Source organism: Rattus rattus, chromosome 14, assembly GCF_011064425.1.
Source record: "Rattus rattus isolate New Zealand chromosome 14, Rrattus_CSIRO_v1, whole genome shotgun sequence".
Lineage (NCBI taxonomy): Eukaryota > Metazoa > Chordata > Mammalia > Rodentia > Muridae > Rattus > Rattus rattus.
The window spans coordinates 40,286,291-40,304,355 of record NC_046167.1 but is presented as its reverse complement, the minus strand read 5'-3'; the positions used below and the strand labels follow the sequence as shown (position 1 = coordinate 40,304,355).

Genomic DNA, 18,065 nt, shown 5'->3' with positions numbered 1-18,065 from the left:
TCCTTACGGGGACTGCACCACAGAAAGCCCCCGAGTTTTGCAGTACTGGTCCCTTCAAGGATGGAGGCAACAAAGTCCTTCAACTCAACTGCAGGATTTCCATCTCATTGTTAGAAAACTTCCCTTCATTGAGTTAGGGCTCAGGTGTTTAAAAGTCAAAGGCATGGCAACCTGGATGAATCCCAGAAATAACGAAGCCACACACGCTATACAGATGCAATGATATAGACATCACATGTGCAAATGTCAGAGGCAGTGTGAGAAATCAGAAGCAACTGCATTAGGACAGGGAGACTTTGGAAGGTTTGGGAAACTGTTCTTTGTCCTTGGCTATCATAACCTCTTCTATTTCTTCAACTAATAGGAGCTCCTGGCTCATTCTTTGAATATGGGCAAATGTCCACTGATGGACTCTGACCTACTAGTCACAGCCTGGGAACCAGATACTTCCTAAATTCAACTGCCACCCGATGGGCAGAAACGGAATACAGTGAATCTTCCTCAGCTTCGCCCTTGCTCAGGCCCTATTGTTCATGGACAAGTACTTGACCTACTCTATGCAAATGGGACAGGGAGCGATTTGCAGTAGGGGAAGATGGACTGTGGTCACCCAATGGCCTGCCTCATCTTAGATAGAAGGTCCAGCAGACCTCTCTAGAAGTTACTGCCCATGTCTTGCCTGTTGTAGAAGAAAGACCAGGTACATAGGTGGTTATAGGAGCCAGCAAAGCATCACCTCTAGGCTGTAGCAGGAAGTTATACTGAAATAGAGGCTGAAGCACAGAAACATGTGGTTGCCCACAAGGGAGGGGAACTCTGAGCCCTGCTCTAATGCATATACAAGGTCGCCATGAGGAACAAACGATCTTTGCCTTTACCCACACCTGTGCCTGCTTCATCGGGTGCTCAGGGACAGGTTACAGCTTTAAATAGAGTTTTATAAAAAAGTAATACAATGACCAAAGAACCTTAAGCCATTGCATTTGGATTCTAGCATTTGGACTACATCTGAGCACAAAGCCACAACAACGGAAGATGCCTGCAGACCGAAGGTAACTTGTTTGCAATGTCTGTTAAGCAAACAGCACTGCTAAATCGATCTTTACATGTATCTTAGAATTGAAGAAATCCTGAAGTTCTTAGAGAAAGAATTTTCATAAGCCTAGACTGTTACTAGCAAAAAATCTACAGGAATAAAGTAGAAATGTCTCATGACTGTTTATCCAGTCTTACTGAAAAAGGTAATTTTTGCATAAGTAAATCTTTAGGAATTTTTGGAAAAGTTGCTTTATATACTTTTTTCAGAAAAGTAGTGTTTACCCTTTTCCTACAGTAATACTCTGATATTCTCTATGGCTCTGTGTCCTAAGGACAGAATGTCCAAGAAAAGGTAGATTTGTTTTCCCCTAGCCACTATTGTCAAGTACTGTGCTTTTGAGAACCCTGGCCTAGAGATGAGCAAGGACAAGGCCCAAATACTTGGTGTGAGCCCACTACCTCAGGGTAGCAGGCTAATAATGACCCATATGTGTCACAAAAGCAAAAAGTTCTCAAATATGAAACCAATACTTTATGTAGAGGGAAAAGGAAGTCTGTAGATATGACCAAGTAAAGTCTCTTAAGCTGGAACCTATCCTGGAATATGTAGAGGGTCTAATGGCATCTGAAGAAGGAGGCATGAGGATCAGAGACAGAAAATAGACGTGAGGAAGCAGGAACAGACTAAAAGACACTGCACTGGTGGCTCTCAAATTGGAGGAAGGAGCTGCTAAAACAAGGGGTTCACAGTCCGTGCACTACAAGGGAAGGAACAGCACTCTGCCCAAGAGTTTCATGAAGGAGTGCAGCTGTGCTGACAGCACAATCACAGACCGAGGGCCTCCAGAGGCATGATGTCATGAGCCCACCACTGCGCTAAGCCACTACACCGTCAGCAATTTGCTACAGCAGCATCGAAAATAAGCCCTGGTTACAAATCTGCTAAGGAGGTTGTATAGTAGGAAGTGTTTGGTGAACATGTCCAAAGTGTTCATTTCTATTCACTCTAAGACAAAGACTACACACACACACACACACACACACACACATGCTCTAGGGTGGTTACTTACACAAACTTGGATAATTATGAACAGCCACACCATGGAAGATCCCCCTGAAACAGCTAACCATCCTCAGTGATGGGTATGACTTAATATACTTTATAAAACTCATGTGTTCTCACCCCTTTTACCAGAAAATGTCAGTGGGAACAGTCTTGTGAGGGTTTCCTGTCTATCATCATGGCTCTTCAAAATACCAATAGTTGTGTCATGCCTGAGGACAGAGTTCTACGTGACCTTTGACCTGCTCTGCCTTCTTGCTTCTAGCAGGCCAGCCACTCAAAGGTTGCCACCTACAGCAAGGAGAGCATCCTGCAGGAAGCGGCACCAGCTCTTTGCTGCTAGAGTTTTGCAGAGCCACAGCTCATAGTTTGAGCATCAGCAGTAATTTGTGCAATGGCAAACCAGAACAGAAATAGCTACAGCAATAAAAATACGGCATAAGACGTCTCTGTAGTTTAAAAAGCTGAATTTCAAGCAACTGCAGACTGAGCCTGCTGATGACTCCCTGTAATTAGTGCATCAGTTTTTATACAAAGAGGAAGGGACCAACATGGGGCAATAATGCAGAACCAAAGAAAAGAAGAGGAAAGAGTAGGGCACTAGGCCTCAGCTGGAGTGGCAGACACTGTGTCAGGCATCCATCTGCACAAAACCTCTACATCACTTAATTTGTGACCTCGATCTGCATATCAAGCGAGTAAGGCAAGTAAGCTCACAGGCACATGTTGTGCAGTAGCCTCGATTCTTTTTCACAGTTCTTGTGGTTCAGATTAAGTCTGAGAAAAATAAAAAGGCTTCATATGGACCAGAGCACACATATAAAATGATCCCCTTGGCCCTTGGCATCAGCTCACTTTCTCCCCACACCACTTAGGCAGCAGCCCACAAAGACACATAGGGGCCTGCAGTATCTATCACCTGCCCCACACCCACCTTTGCTCTCAGGCTTCTTTCTAGGGAAAGACAGGAAGGAAGGATGAGATCAGGACACTGTCCTAGGTGCAGGCTGCTTACACATGTTTTTCGTATGCCCTTCTTGACTGTCACAGTTCTGAGAAGTTAGAGCCACAGATGTACTTTAACCCAGAGTGACAGTGCTTTCTCTTAGAGGACAGAAAAGGAAGGAAAGGGAGGGGGAAATAATCCTGGCATCACCAGGAATATTCCAACCAATGAGCAGCTACAAGAGCTCTTGATGTGAAGTAAAGGGAGAGAAGTTACTTTCTGAACTCAGCTCATTTCTAAATCCCAGTCAGCTTGTTTAATTATTACACAAGGGCTTGAAGTCTGAAAAACACCTCTTAATAAATCTTACCAGAAAAGTCTTCCTGAGTGGATACAACAAGGTCGAACTAAAGGAAGTAAAGACTCCACGGAATCAACAGAGAACCTCAAAGAACTGCGTGTTTCATGATGAAAGGATTCACACTTGATTATGTAAGAGAAAAGCACCGTGGGGTCCATCCTTCCTCAGCAGCCATACATACACCCAAACAAGTGGAAACCTCGAGTTTCTACATCATGTATATCTATGTAAAAAGCCAAAGTGTGTGGTCTCACGGTTTCCCCCTAGAGTCTACACCACTGACTGATCAGGCCCCTAACAGATCAATTTCATACTGACAGGGAAACCTTTATAAGTAAAACCCTCACCCAGATCGGCCTATCCTTTCTAAGTTACAATAATGAGCTCCTGTGGGAAAGAGAAATGTAACACACAGGGATAGATCACTTTAAATAAGCCAGTAAGTGTGAAAAATTAGATTCACAAGCAGGTAGAAGAGAGGGCAATGAGTCACCATCCTCTTACTTCATTAAGAGGTGCCCAAGAAGATTCATTGAATAGTGAGTTCCTCAACTGTGGGTTTTAAAATACCTAATTCACATGCACTTGATTTAATACAAGTATCTAAGATGAAGCGATAAAAAAAACCTGACATTTTTTAAGTGGGGCTTTAGCCCAGCCTCTCTATATGAGAAGTTTTAGATTTTTGTTTTTCATATCTGCACCTTACAAAATTTTACTGAACCCAGGTGCTGTTCTGAGGCTGTATATACAAAACAAATGCACCATGTCCCATGCCTGCTTGCTGAGCTAACGGCCTAGAGGAAGACACAGGAAACCCATAAACAAGGGAATGCTACAGGGCACTGGAGAGTGACAGGGCTAAAGAGATACAGAACACACAGGAGGAAAGGGCATGAGGTCACTGCCAGGAGGGCTCCTCCAAGGGCAGAGGCAACAATCAACTAGACAAGACAGCTGAGAAGACAGCCCGGGAGAGGAGTGTGAAAAGCAGACAAGTCTAGACAACTGGTGAGACTTCAGACACATGGTACCCAAGAAAGACAGGCTCAGAAATGTTCTTCAGGAAAGACCGAAATCTCTGTTGAGAAGAGGAAGTGTATTCCAGAATGGAGATAAGGAGACCTATGTATCCAGCAGATAGATCAGGGAGGGTTAGAAGAGATGAGGGCAGAGAGGAGGTAGGTGAGCTGACCACGTAGACCCCGCAAAGAACTTGAGGATTGGCCAGGAGGCAGAGGCAGGGAGATCTCTGAGTTTAAAGCCAGCCTGGTCTACAGAGTGAGTCTCAGGACATTGAGATACCCTGTTTCACAAAAACAAACAAAAAGAAAAGAATTAACTTGAGATTTGACTCAGAATGTGCATAGCTGTACTGGAGGAAGGGCTGTGGACCCAAAGGGACAGATATGGCCTCTGTTGCAATAGGGCCACTGGCTGCAGGCAGGAGAACAGGCCCCAGAGCAAAGAGCAGAAGTGGATTAGCAGCAACCAGGCCACTGCACTCCCTGAAACACAGGGATGACAAGGACAATTTCTCTCCCCTGAGCTCATGTTCACAACTACATTGACTATATTCTTTCATCAGTTCTGAGATATTTTTCACCTCTTATCTGTGAAATTGAAATGTGTCTAACAGCCAGAACACTGTTGAAGAGCGTTGAGCAGTGTGACAGAGTATGTGGTATACACAGGTATAAACTCTGTCCTACCGCTCACGTCACTTCAGTTATGTAACGTGTATTTTTGATATGTGCATGAAGTTTGATTAGCTTTCCAAAATGTCCTCAAAAATATTCTGCCTGAGGCGGTGAGGCTGTAGTTCAATATCAGAGTGCTTATTCACTCCCCAGCACGGCCAAAACCTTTTTGTTTGAATCATCATATATAGTATTGGGATTTAGTACGGTATTCTCAAACAAAGCTTGGGTTTCTTTTATGGTTGATCTGAAAAAGTCACCAAAACTATTGGTAAAAGTCTGGTTATGGTGCCCACCATGATCAAAGACAGAGCTATAGAGCATAAGTATGACCAAAGTACACTTTCACCTCTGAGGGAGGACCCTGATGCTATGTCGTCCTCTACAGTAACAACCTGCATGAGGGTATCTGCACAATAGACCGAGCTGAGTTACAGCAGACCAGTGGCCTGTAAACAGGAGCAGGGATTACTATGACCTGAATGGTTCAGCGGAGAGTGGAATTCTCAAAGCTCTCAGAAAGAATATCAGCTTTTCAGGTGATGAGGCCAACAGACACTTTTCCAGGGGCCCAGAGAACATCAGAGAGTAAACTAGCAGAGTAGAGGTGACAGCCAGGGCGAATAGCTGGAGATGGAGTTGTCGTCTTCAGAGCACCTGAAGCTCTGGGCATCGAGCCGGGTGGAAAAGCCTAGAATGCCATCTCCTTATCAGACCCAAGCAGAGGAGCTGGGTTCAGACAGGAGCTCATGTTAGGAAATCATCGAATTTGTTCCCTTTCTTTCTTTTTATATACTCCCAATGAAACAAATATGCTGTATTAAAAAATTGAACAGAAGCGAGACAGGACGGTGTTATAGACAAAAAAGGGCACTGTGAGTTATGAAGTAGAGGGTGAATTCTAGATCACGTGAAAGAGAACATGACAGCTTGCTAATGGATCTTTTCTGAGTGAGAATACGGCTGTCCAAACTGACCTGGTTTCTTACCAGAGCAGCTGAAAATGGGTAGCCATTCACTAAAGGTGCATGCAGCGGGGGTCAGCAGCATAAGACCCACACCAACTCCATGCTGCTTCCTGCTTTTATATATCTATCTGCCTGTTAAGAACAGTTGTTTTTCTACATTTTCGATTAGGTTTGTAAGAACAAGAATGGAAGCTAAAAATGTGGCAGAAACTAATTGGAACAGAAAACTTAAAATATTTACTATCTCATTACACCGTCTGGCTATCCCTGTGGCTCACAGAAAAGTGGGTGTGTGGAGGAAAAGCAAAAGCTGGTGTTGAGCAGTGGAATGTGGGGGCATCTAAAAGAGTGAGTCAAGTAGACATCCACAAGCACACATACAGTGGGCAGTTAAGCAGGGCTGAGGCCTGGGTAGCAGAGTGGGACGTTTCTGCACGGAGAGCCTCCATGAACAACCCTGATGCTCACAGGAAGAGATGCTCAGTATACATGGAGCTCGGCAGCCTCACTGAAGCATGAAAAGTCCTCCACTACAGAGTGTAAGTAGGTAAGTAGCTGAAAATGACAGTTCAATGACATGGAAACAGAGAAGTCACCTGTCCTAGTAACCCTGCAGGGAACGGACAGACAACATTCAACCCAGACTCCCAGCTCCATTTACTCTATGTGGTTTCTCAAGCAAGAAACTTAATTCTTCCTAATAAGATAGTGTACTGTAGACCTAATGGCCACTGCGGACTTTGAAGCAGAGCTTACTGTTAGACATGAAGTCCCTCCATGTGAAATGCTGAGGCTTCGTTAGGACACCCAGGGCATGAGTGAGGAGCACAGGTGCCAGCCAGGCTGGTCACAAGGCTTATGGGGATGAGCCAGGGATGGAAACAAGGATGCTTTCATGACCATCACTCCACGAGCAAAGAGAACAATCCAGTGAGACTTCAGAATCTCATTACCAGATCAAATAGAAGGAATAATACACGACAAAATTACGTTGGTTACAACAGTATCTTTTAAAGCAATGACCTAAAACAAAACCCATGAGGACAACCCCAAATCTCAGAATGAAACGCAGCATCTTGGGGAATTCTGGCCCTGCAAACGTAAATGGAGAGGATTGATTTCTCCATAAATACGCTGAGTCAGTAGACAGCTGTGGGAAAATGAAGACTCCTACCACACTGCAGACGCTAGAACAGATTATAAGAACCTGAAATTCAGAAATGGTACAAAACTATAAATAAAATTTATGGCAAAAGAATTCGTTTTGAAGTAAGAGAGGTTTCTTTTACCACAGAGAACTCAGAGGGGGTAAACACATAAAGGAAAAATGTAAATGAGCAAAGCTTTTTAACTTCTGTCTATATAAAGAGGCCATAAGGTATAAAAGCAAATGATAACCTGGGGGGATATTTATAGAACCCTGCAATGCACTGAGGTCCACAGAGCTCTATGAAGCCAAGGAAATACAACAGTAGCATTGCAAAACTCAGTGAGGGAAATAAAACCTTTTCAATGTCTGTATCTTATGGATGGCATCCGAGGGAGAAATTCAAAGCTTTTTAAATAAAATAAAAAGGGGTTTAAGAGCACATGGTCTGAAGAGAACTACAGCAGATCATCACTGGAGGTAGGAGAGGTGGGTGAGCTGAGCGTTCTGCTTACAGCCAGCCCTCAAAGTGAGGAATGCAAAGCCAGTGTCAAAGGGAAGAAAACACAGATGACAGGCACAGTGGCCTAGGGGCAAAGAACCAAGCCTCAGGCACATCACATTCCACACACAGCTGATCCTCCTCACTGTTGCTGCCTAGAATTGCTCGCTGCACACCACAGCTAAGAGACCAGGAAAATTTTAAGGTCTTGTCTCTACATTTTTTCAGAGTAATGTTTCCCAAAATGCTGGGAAAAAAACAAATGAAGAAAAACTGCAACTTTCAATAGTTTTGCTAAGAAAGACTTCACTTCAACTGCTAGGCTCTCCCTTGCAGAGGCCATATTGCTTTTTAACCACACTGTTTGCAACAGTCCCTTCCCTCCATGTGCAAAGCCGTTATCCAGGGTCTGTCTGAGTAGTTGTTTTTCCATGGCCTTTACCCAGATTTCAGAGTCAAACTTAAGACCACTGTACCCCTTGGAAGTCCCCAGGAATGCCTTCCTAATGCTGTTCCCACAACTCAGGAGACAATGAGACTACTGTGGCTCTGGGGCTTGATGCCATTCATGAGTACAGGTTTTAGTGAAAAACAGGCTACCATGTGAAGGAGCACAGCTCCTGCAGAAAGACTCAGGTATGCAAGATCAGCAAGACCATTGTCTAAGAAGGTGAAACCTTCCTAAGTAGCTACATGACCACGAAAGCCTTTTTATCCCAATGTGGTGGTCTATATTATTGGGTTTATCTCTTGGTTTAGAGATGGAACCTAAAGTCATCCATGCAAGGCAAGTACTCTACCACTAAGTACGCCCAACCTTGCATGTTTTTCATCTTGATATGGCTGTTTTTTCATTTTTAAGAAAGTATTGTTCAATACTCACAGCTGTGGCTTTGGTTCAATATCCCCCAAGTCCCTGACTCTAGTTCTAATGAGTCACAACCAAGCATTCAGCCTTCCCCATTAAGTCCCTCAAGCTCAGCCTGATTCTTGCTAAGGAACTAGCTAGCAGGTCTTCCTCCCAGGACATATACCCCAGAAAAGCCAGACATGACAGACAAACCACCTCCTAAGCTCCAGAATTAGAATCACCATGGAACTTGCTTTAACTTGTTCAGTAAACCCTAATTCTTATATCTAATTATGATGCAATAACAATATATTAAGAAATCTTATTAGCATTGTAACATGGAGTATTCACAAGTACCTCCTACCAACTGAGATTTCTAATTAAATCAAAACTTTGTAAGATCTTGTATAGTTTGCCTGCCTGTGTTTCTCAATGTCTTTGTTCTACGAAGCCCATACCAGAAGGTGTTATGGGTGCTCTGTGCCTATCCATTAGAACTTTGACCTTGACCCACAGGCTTCTGAGCTCCGCATATCCAGACACTTACCTCCAAAAGCATACCTGCTCTTGTGTTATCCCACCTAGATGATGACCTCTTGAAACAGGAACTGATCCTTATGGCCTTGTTGTGCCTAGAACCCACCTTCATGGCTATGCACACAGGGATTCATACTGTTTATATTTTAAGCTAAGTCCTAACAGTAAGAACCCTGAGGTAGCTTTGATGTAAAAATATCAACTCAAAAATCAGGCCAGGTGCCACCACAGTTGTCCTTACAATCTCAAGGTGAGATGGAAGGCTAAAGAGGCTTTAAACTTCCAGAACCGAACATTAACAGCTTACTTCCTCCAGCAGCCTACCTCTCCCCGCTATCCCAAAAAGGTTTATGCAGAGCCTGTTGAAGGGAGGCACTGCTTAGCTCTGGTCAGAGGTTGTAGAGACACAGGATAGGACCTTGTGCCCTTTCAGAGCGTACATCCTACAAAATACAGTGCTTTCCTGCCCCACCGGTTTGGACAGTCTCTGACGGACTTGGCATACCAGCTTCCAGCCATACATTTACAGGTCACTGGGGCTTAGGAACTCACCATCAGATGTGTGAAGGAGCTTATGACTCTTTAATGTCCCTTTGGATTTGAATTTCTTGCCACACATGTCACAGAGGTGGGTCTTCTCAGTGCTGTGACGATTCATATGAGCTTTGAGGTTGCTCTTGCTACGAGTTGCATACTCACACAAAGAACATTTGAAGGGCTTCACACCTACCAAGGAGAAATGCATAGCTGTAAATTTACACATGTCTGTGTACACATGGGTGGAGATCCAGATGAATAGTTCACACCATGTAAAGCATCCATCTGAACAAAGCAATATACTTGCTTACTCCCAACATGCCCACACTTCCCATATCTAGCCTATCTCATCTTGTTCCACCTTACAGAAATACTACAGAAGAAGTCAAGGTCCCCAAGTCTGTACTTCCTGACCTTTCTAGTTGCCTATCAACATTCTACAATATACTCTTGTATATCACAACAAGTTGGTCACCTCTGCTCTCCCTATAGTCTGATAACTCCCTAAAGACAGACACCCTGCTCAACTTACAAAGCAGTTATTAAATCCAACTGAACTGAGTTAAACTAAATAAGAATTAGATTCTTTGCAGAAATCAATGGGGTCAGACACTCAGGGTCAAGTCTAGAAGAATATTCCCATTCATAACATAAACAGAGTCACACTACACTGGATGTTCTGCATGCCAATGACTCGCACTGAACCATTCCCAAGCTACTGTGCCTACTCTGCTTGTCTTGCTTTCACCCACTAGCCATCGTGGTTCATCTCAAATGCATTTCTTGACCACTTTGAACTTTTAGATTCTATGAGTACATCTATGACTATCGACAGTCCCCAGGACTTGTCTTTATGTTCCTCTTCTTGTTAGTCTTCATGCTTAGATCTTGCATTTTCCTACTGTTGATCTTGTCCCGTGTTTTATTTTGGAAGGGAGCCGAGAGAAAGAATACTTACAGTGCAGTGCAGTGATTAGCTCTAAATATCCCTGAACACTGTAATGTGGGTAAGTAGGCTTTTCTTTTTCCTTTATAATTCCATCATTATAGAGAGATTCATAAACAAATGAAAAAGAGCAGGCCATGACACGCTAACATAAAACAGCAGCCTTTCATTTCCTAAACCTTTACCATAATTCAGAAGGTTTTCAAAATAAGAGATTTCTTCCAAAAGCTCGATGTGGAATATCAACACCCCTGTCTCCTGTGGATGCATTCTGTTGGCTATACATTAAGCCTGGACACACACTGAGTCTTCTTCTAAAGAATGTAGGAGACCATCTGACTGATACCTACAGCAAATCCCAAGGCAGTTTATAGTAGTGTTTCATGGCTAAGTGACCGGAAGATAGAATGTTTGTCCCATCCTGCATCACATATACCTAAGAGGGAAGACTGCAGCATGCTCTCCCACTCCAGACCTTTGTCTAACATGCAAGTGTTATCACCCAAGGGAATGGATTTATGATCCTGGATGCCCTTCAGTATCAGGTCCTTGATTCTGTCTCTGACCACTCCCAGATGATTCCCATGCGCACCATTCTAAACCAATCTCCATACAAAGGCTTCTGCCTCCTTCTCTACTGAGAAAATTTCTACCTACCAATGAATCCCTTCAATGCCCTCAGAAAATAACATGAATGTTCATCTCATTACCACTGTCAACTCCTCCATTCTTGCCTCCACATAGGAGGTATTACTTTCTCTTAATGCGAGCAAGCAAAGACGTAAAGAACAGGGCTGCAGAATCATGCATCATGGGTTCAAATCCCAGTTCCTACTATTTATTGCCTGTTCAACACAAGCATTTGTTTTAACTTTCTGTGCCTCTTGTTCCTCACTGGTAAAACTAGCGTAGCTTTCAAGTCCCTGAATACACTGACTAGGGTATCATGAGCAAGCTGAAAATACACTGCCGGGGCCCACAGTGCTTAGTAAGTGCTGGCGAACAAAAGAGCACCTTGACGGCTCAGCATCGCACCTCAGTTCCGCTGCCTTCTCCTTCACTGACAGGGGTGTTTCCCTTCCCACCTGCTCCTCCCTGGACCCTGCCTGACTGTATATTATACAACATCCTTGGCCATGCCTCTTCCTCTGACCTTATGGTCCTGCCTATAGTGGTCAAGCTCCTGACAAGGACTTGCAGGGCATTTTGCCGCTTGCACCTTCCTCATGCCCACGAGGGCAACATTCTCCTCTAGCAGCAAAGAATGAGGTAGATGACAGAAGACTCTTGACCTCCAACTTGCCAGAATCCTGGCAAGCGACTGTCCAACACTTTCATTCCTGGTCAAGCCCCCTGAGCACAGCAGGCCCTATGCTTCTCTGGACTGCCACATTTCTACTCAACCCTTCCACTGTCCAATCCTCTCTCTACAACACAAACAGTGACACTCCTCACTGCCAAAATGCCAAGCCTCCTGCTGCCCTCTTTACTGCCAATCATGCATAGTTTCATTGTACTTCAATGCCAACTACATACAGAGCATAGTAATGGGCAGTGCAAGTGTCCAGAGAACATATGGGCTTCCTGATCTCAGGACACTAGTTAACCAGTAAGCAGAGTATGGTGATCTATTTCACTACAGTTATAACCAGAGCTTGAAGGTGGGAATACCTCTATTAACCACAGTTAATACCTCTATTAACTGCAGTTAAAGTCATGGTCTTAATCTCTGATCTGCATTGGCTGGTAGTCATCTATCTATGTGCTAAAGACATCCTAACATCAGGGCATGTAAAGGTAAGTGTCCTCCTTGTGTAGTCCCAAAATAATGCACACAGCGTGAAATTAAATAGGTGTTCCAGATGGAATGACAACTCACCCTCGTGAGCCCAGATGTGCCGCTGAAGGTCTGAGCCATTCTTCATGAAATAGAAATCGCAATACGGACACTTCATGGCTCGCTTTCCAATTAGCCCTTTGAGCTGAACTCTTCTCCCAAGAACCTCAGAAATGGTATTCATGGAGACCTCTGTCAGAAAAGCAGAGTGATAATCAGAGAGGACAAGGCACTCTGCTCTTCAGGTGAGAGGTAAATAAGCTGCAGTGGGGCACCTACACACCTAAGAAATACCCATCAAGTACACCCTTGGTGCGTGAGACAGGGTTTTTTACTGAAAAGGCTAAACTTGAATCCGATGAAGCCGTGATCTAAGAACCTGTTAACCTACAGTATGAAGAATGGAGAAAACACTGCCAAGCAATGACCAGACAAATGTGAAGCACAGGCTTTTCATGGGAAAAATAACTCAGTTTCTCCCAGAAGTCAGTGGTGTGGAAAACAGACAGCAGACTGGGGACTCTACAGACTACAAGGAATGTAAGTAACATAATCGCTAAAATACTGCAGCTTGATTCAAACAAACTGTACCAAAAAAAGAGTCTTAGGTCAATTCAGGATGTTGTAAATGGCCATACATAATATCACAGGAAGCAGTAAGAATCAAGGTTAGCACCGCTTTTTATAGGTCACCAGAGGCCATCCTAAGCTAAAACATTATTTATTGGAGATAACCTGTAAAGTCTTTCATAGGAAAATTAAATAAGATAAACTTTAGAATATTCTAGAAAACAGTTCATGGATGGATACATACAAAGAGCTTGGAAAATGTAAAAGAAGCATGTGGAGGCTGAGATTGGACACACAAGGTTCCTTGCAAAATTCTGTATTCATGATCAAAGGTCAATGCTTTTAAATGTAGTTGTCAGCTCACACTTAAGTTACATAGAACAAATGGCATAAGCCATGAGTTCCCACACCAACGAAGGTTCAAGGCTCTGTGTGTCCCCAGCTAAAACAGTCAGAGCCCTTTGTTCTTCACAGAGAATTCCAGTCTCTTCTATCAAGGGCACATACAGATTTGTAAAGAAGAAGAGACAAGAATAGAGAAGGAGGTATATTCTTGCTACGTACTTAATTAACACAGAGTACCCAGGTCTGCTCTGCCTGCCCTATTTAATATGACAATGGAGTCTGGCAGTAAGGTCCACCTCAAAGATCACACAGAAGTAAAACTGACATGTCCTGGAGGGGCCGGTAGTCAGCATACATACCACAGTGCAGGGTGGAGCAAGGCAGACACAGGTATTCCCTTAGGCAAGAACATTTCAAATACTGAATTCATTCAATCCTCCCTCTTCATTCTAAGCTGGTACCTCTTACTACAGTACTATGTTTTAAAATAAACATAAGTATCTAAAAATTAATCTTCTTTTTAAATGCATAACCTTACCTGGATGATTAGTCTTGATATGTGACTTTATCAATCGGTCTTCTGAAAAAGATTTTTCACATACAGGACAAGAATAACTCCTTTTGTCCTTAATAAAAAAAGGAAAAACAATTAACCATCTTAAATCTAGGTTCTGTAAAAAATAACTTTTATTATCTCTATCACATCGCCAAACACAATCATCATCACCACCACAACCACCATACACCATTACTCTCATCAAACACCATCACCATTACTACCACCATCATCACCATTATGAAATGCCATCATCAAAACCATGAACACTACCACCACGACCATCATCAACACAGTCTCCTCTACCATCAACACAACCATCGTCATGGACACTATCATAATCATCATCAATACTATTACCCCCTCGACAACCAGAAGCAGAAGCCTCATCAAAACCAGACATCCAGCACATCCTTCCTAGCACATAATATACAGTCACCCAGCCCTACCAGCCTGTGGAAGATTTTGATGAGGCAACTCTAAGAAGATAGACAGGACAGCCAAGAAGGTCTACCACACACTCCAGGGCTGCTCCATGACCCAACGGCATATGATGACCTCAGCACTCAAAACATTGCTCATACTGAGCTTACACATACGACTGAGATTCACTCAAGTACCTGTTAATATTATAATTCATGCTTACATTACAGATTCAAAGACGGAGGCCCAGAGAGATGAACACAAGACCAAGCCAGTCAACATTCTAGCAAGGAGAACTGGGGAGAATGAATGCAGGTGGCCCTGCCCCTAATTGATGGGTTATTTAAAGTTGATGGCTTCATTAGAAGGCTGGGAGGAAATCTGGGAGGGATTAGAGAGAGAAGTCTGAGGTGAGTAGGATCAATATACAATAAAAGATAAAGCTTTCTATTATGAAACACACACACACACACACACACACACACACACACACACACACACACAAGATCTTGCTATGTACTATGAGCTATCTGGCCAGCCAGTGCCACTGACTTTCCTGACAATACAGCCTTGGGATTTCTCAATGTGCTCCTGTTACTCCCTTCCACTGTCCTTGACACTGGGTTCACATTGCCATTTTAGAGAAATTCGTGAGATCCCTCTGGCATTCTGGAGGCGCCCTCCCACCTCCGTCCCAGCCGCCCTTGTCATCAGAGCTGATGGAAGCGTTCAGAAGGGCTTTGAAGGAGTTTACACTGATCTCCCCTGAGTCCTTGCTGTTTGATTTTTCTTCTTTTAATCCCTGATAGTCTGAAAGCAATTTATCTTAGAGCTTATCAGGGGCCCCATTTCTTGATGTCTTTGAAGATTGTCAGGAAACAGAGAGGAGAGGGGGCTGGGAGAAGGGTAGACTCTTAGGATTCATTTACTTCTTTTTCAAAAACTCAGTGTCTTGCTGCACATGAAACCCAAACACCAAAAACACACTCAGCAAACATTAAAAGGACTATAGCTAAAAGAGCCCCTGGCAAAGGCAGGGAACACAAGAAAGCTAGCCACAGGGTGCCTAAGAGCCCAGCCTTTGGAGTCTGTTTGCTCCAACAGAGATGCCTTCAAAGCCATCTGTGCCCTAGAAAGAAGTGGGTGTCTGCATGAGACTGAAGCCATTGCAGGAGATGCAGGAGAGGCCCTTGGCTGAAGCTTAGCTTATCAGGCAGGTGACCTCATCTGGCCGGTACATCACTGGCAGATAATACTGGCCTCTAAAGAAATGGAAAGTTCTGAGGTCCACACAGGCTACAGAAGATCAAAATGAATCCCCCCAGAATATATATATGAGACACATTCTTGTATGTCCCTATAAAACACTGATATCAAGCCTTAATGGTTGGCACTGGCTCTGAACGATTTTTCAGGAATGGGTCACAGCCACAGTGCCTGTTATGTACCAGAATCTGCTGGAGACAAAGGAAGCAGATCTGTGACTTGTAAGTCATCTAAAGACAACATGGAGAGCCCGCCCATTCATGCAGGATGGAGAAACCGCAGCAAGGAGGAGGAAGGTGACACGTGTGTTATCACAGATTGGAACACAATACCAAAATGTGCTGGATTTAGGGTTGAGGAGAAAAAGTTTTCTGTCTGCTAAAAAGCCCAAGGAAGATGCTCTCCAACTGGAAGCTTAGAGAGCCTGAAGGAGTAACTCAGAGTCAAGCATGGTTGTGTCACGTGATCAGTCTTACAACCACATTTAAGTTACTGCATTTCCTTCTGCTCACAGGAATGCAGTCTGACCAGGTATACCCATTTCCTTCTGGAAAGAGATGGAAAGTATCTTCTTTTAATTTCTCTGGGCTTTTAGGCAACTTATTGTTTTATCTTCTCCAAAAAGTACTTATTATTTAGCAAGTACCAAACAAAACAAATTTGTGTGCTTCTTATAAATCAGGGCCAAGTATTCTGAACACTTACTGAGAACCCACTGGATGCTAAATGAACATACCACAACTCTTGCTGCTAACTCCCTCACGAAAGGCATGAGGAGGGTGCGCTAGAGGTGGAGAACAGCAATAGCAGTTACCAGGGCAGCTTCACAGGCATGAGACCATGCTGAGTCCTCATGAACATTACCATACTATGTTCCCAGGGCAAGCCTGGGCGTGGACAGTAGTGGCCTCATTCCAGGACATGGGCTAAGAGAGGTTAAAGGACAAGGGTATGTTCCATCTAAACACTGAAACCAACACTCAGGCTTGGAATGCAGCTTCCCAACAGGCCCATCTGAGGCCTCCTGACAGGAATATAAAACAGAAGCAGGGGGCTTCTTCGAGTAACAGATGCCCAGAGCCCACAGCAGATGACCAGGAGTCTCATTCCTAACAAATGCTACTGTGATACTGAGGTTCACGGAGGTCAAGGTCAAGAGCTTACGCACTTTTTAATAGGGACCCAGGAGCCCAGCTACTTGACAGCTTCCATTCTCTTCACTCCCCACTGCACCCCACAATACCAATTACTCACTGACATTCAAAACACTTAACACCAAAACAAACAAACAAACAAACAAACAAAAAAACCTCTGGAAGTGATTACTTGCCCTGATGCCATATCCTTAGTAATGGGAAGGAAGAGGCAGGGGGAGGGGGAAACTACATTCTTCTCACTCTTCTTGATTGTTAATGTGTTCTTAACTGTGAAATACCATGAAGAGCACAGAAACTGGCAATTTGCTAAATTATCTCTGCATCCTAATACAACCAGAGTATGCCAGGATATGTAGGCTCAACTGGAGGTAGAGGACGGTATTTTAATTTCTGTTCTTCACAGGAATCTGTGTTCAAAGCAAAACAACAAAAGTGAAACCTTGGCCAGGACTATAACCCATCTGATCCTCTCTTCAAGAGCACATACAAGAAAATCAAGCCCTAGGAGAAGGTTTCCCATGGTTTCCTAGTAAGAATAGAATCGTGCCCTGACCCAGTAGCTGATGTGACTGAAGTCCTCAGCTAGACCACAGCAATGTAAAAAGATGTTTCTACATCACCGGCAGGTTCACCTAGTCTCCCTGGAACTCAGCAGCCTCAGGGAAAGACTGCTCACAGGACTCTCTGAATGGCTTGCAGTCAGCATGAGGTCTCGGCGTGCTGGGCCTCTGTCCTCAGCTCCAAATCCCCAGTGTTATCTATTCCTCAGCAGAGATGGTGTGAGTGTGTCAGCAACAGTGACGACAAGTAGCTGGTGAGGATAAGTCACTAAACATGGACGGAAGGCTTCGCAGTGACAATATGGGCAGCTTCTCCTGAGATGCTTCAAAGTTGTGAAAACTTTTTAAAGGGACAATTAACACTTACTATCCGAAGGTTAACATGCCTGTGTTACTGTATGTATTTCACCAAGAATTAGCTCAAATGCTGTGAGTGTAAGAGAGCATCGCTGAAAGCTCCGGCCTGATGTGCTCATCACTAAAACTGCACTGTAAATGCCCATCAACTCCAAGGGAGCCAAACTCCGTACAAGGGAGTACTGCCCAGCTACAAAGAGCAGAACGTGAAGCCTGCTATCACTCAGGTAACAGAGGGAACTCGGCACACACATCCTATGACCTTTTATATAAAATGTCCATGGACATACAAAGTGTCTAGGGACAGGGAAGGGAGTGGTGATAGCAAACAGGAAAGCCTTCCCTTGGGACAACAGAAGCTTCTAAAATTGCTGATGGCTGCATAACTGTGTACATACT

General features: G+C 43.9%; 1 protein-coding gene across 5 annotated transcripts in view; it reads right to left on the bottom strand.

Moving 5' to 3' along the window:
• Zfat (zinc finger and AT-hook domain containing) overlaps positions 1-18,065 on the bottom strand; it is a 178,537-nt gene that overhangs the window by 71,737 nt on the left and 88,735 nt on the right. For all 5 annotated transcript variants that reach the window (XM_032884977.1, XM_032884972.1, XM_032884973.1 and 2 more), the window contains 3 exons: positions 13,886-13,973; positions 12,475-12,624; positions 9,665-9,838 (listed from right to left, as the gene is read on the bottom strand). In XM_032884977.1, coding sequence (XP_032740868.1) covers positions 9,665-9,838; positions 12,475-12,624; positions 13,886-13,973 — 412 coding nt within the window. The remainder of the gene's footprint in view (positions 1-9,664; positions 9,839-12,474; positions 12,625-13,885; positions 13,974-18,065) is intronic.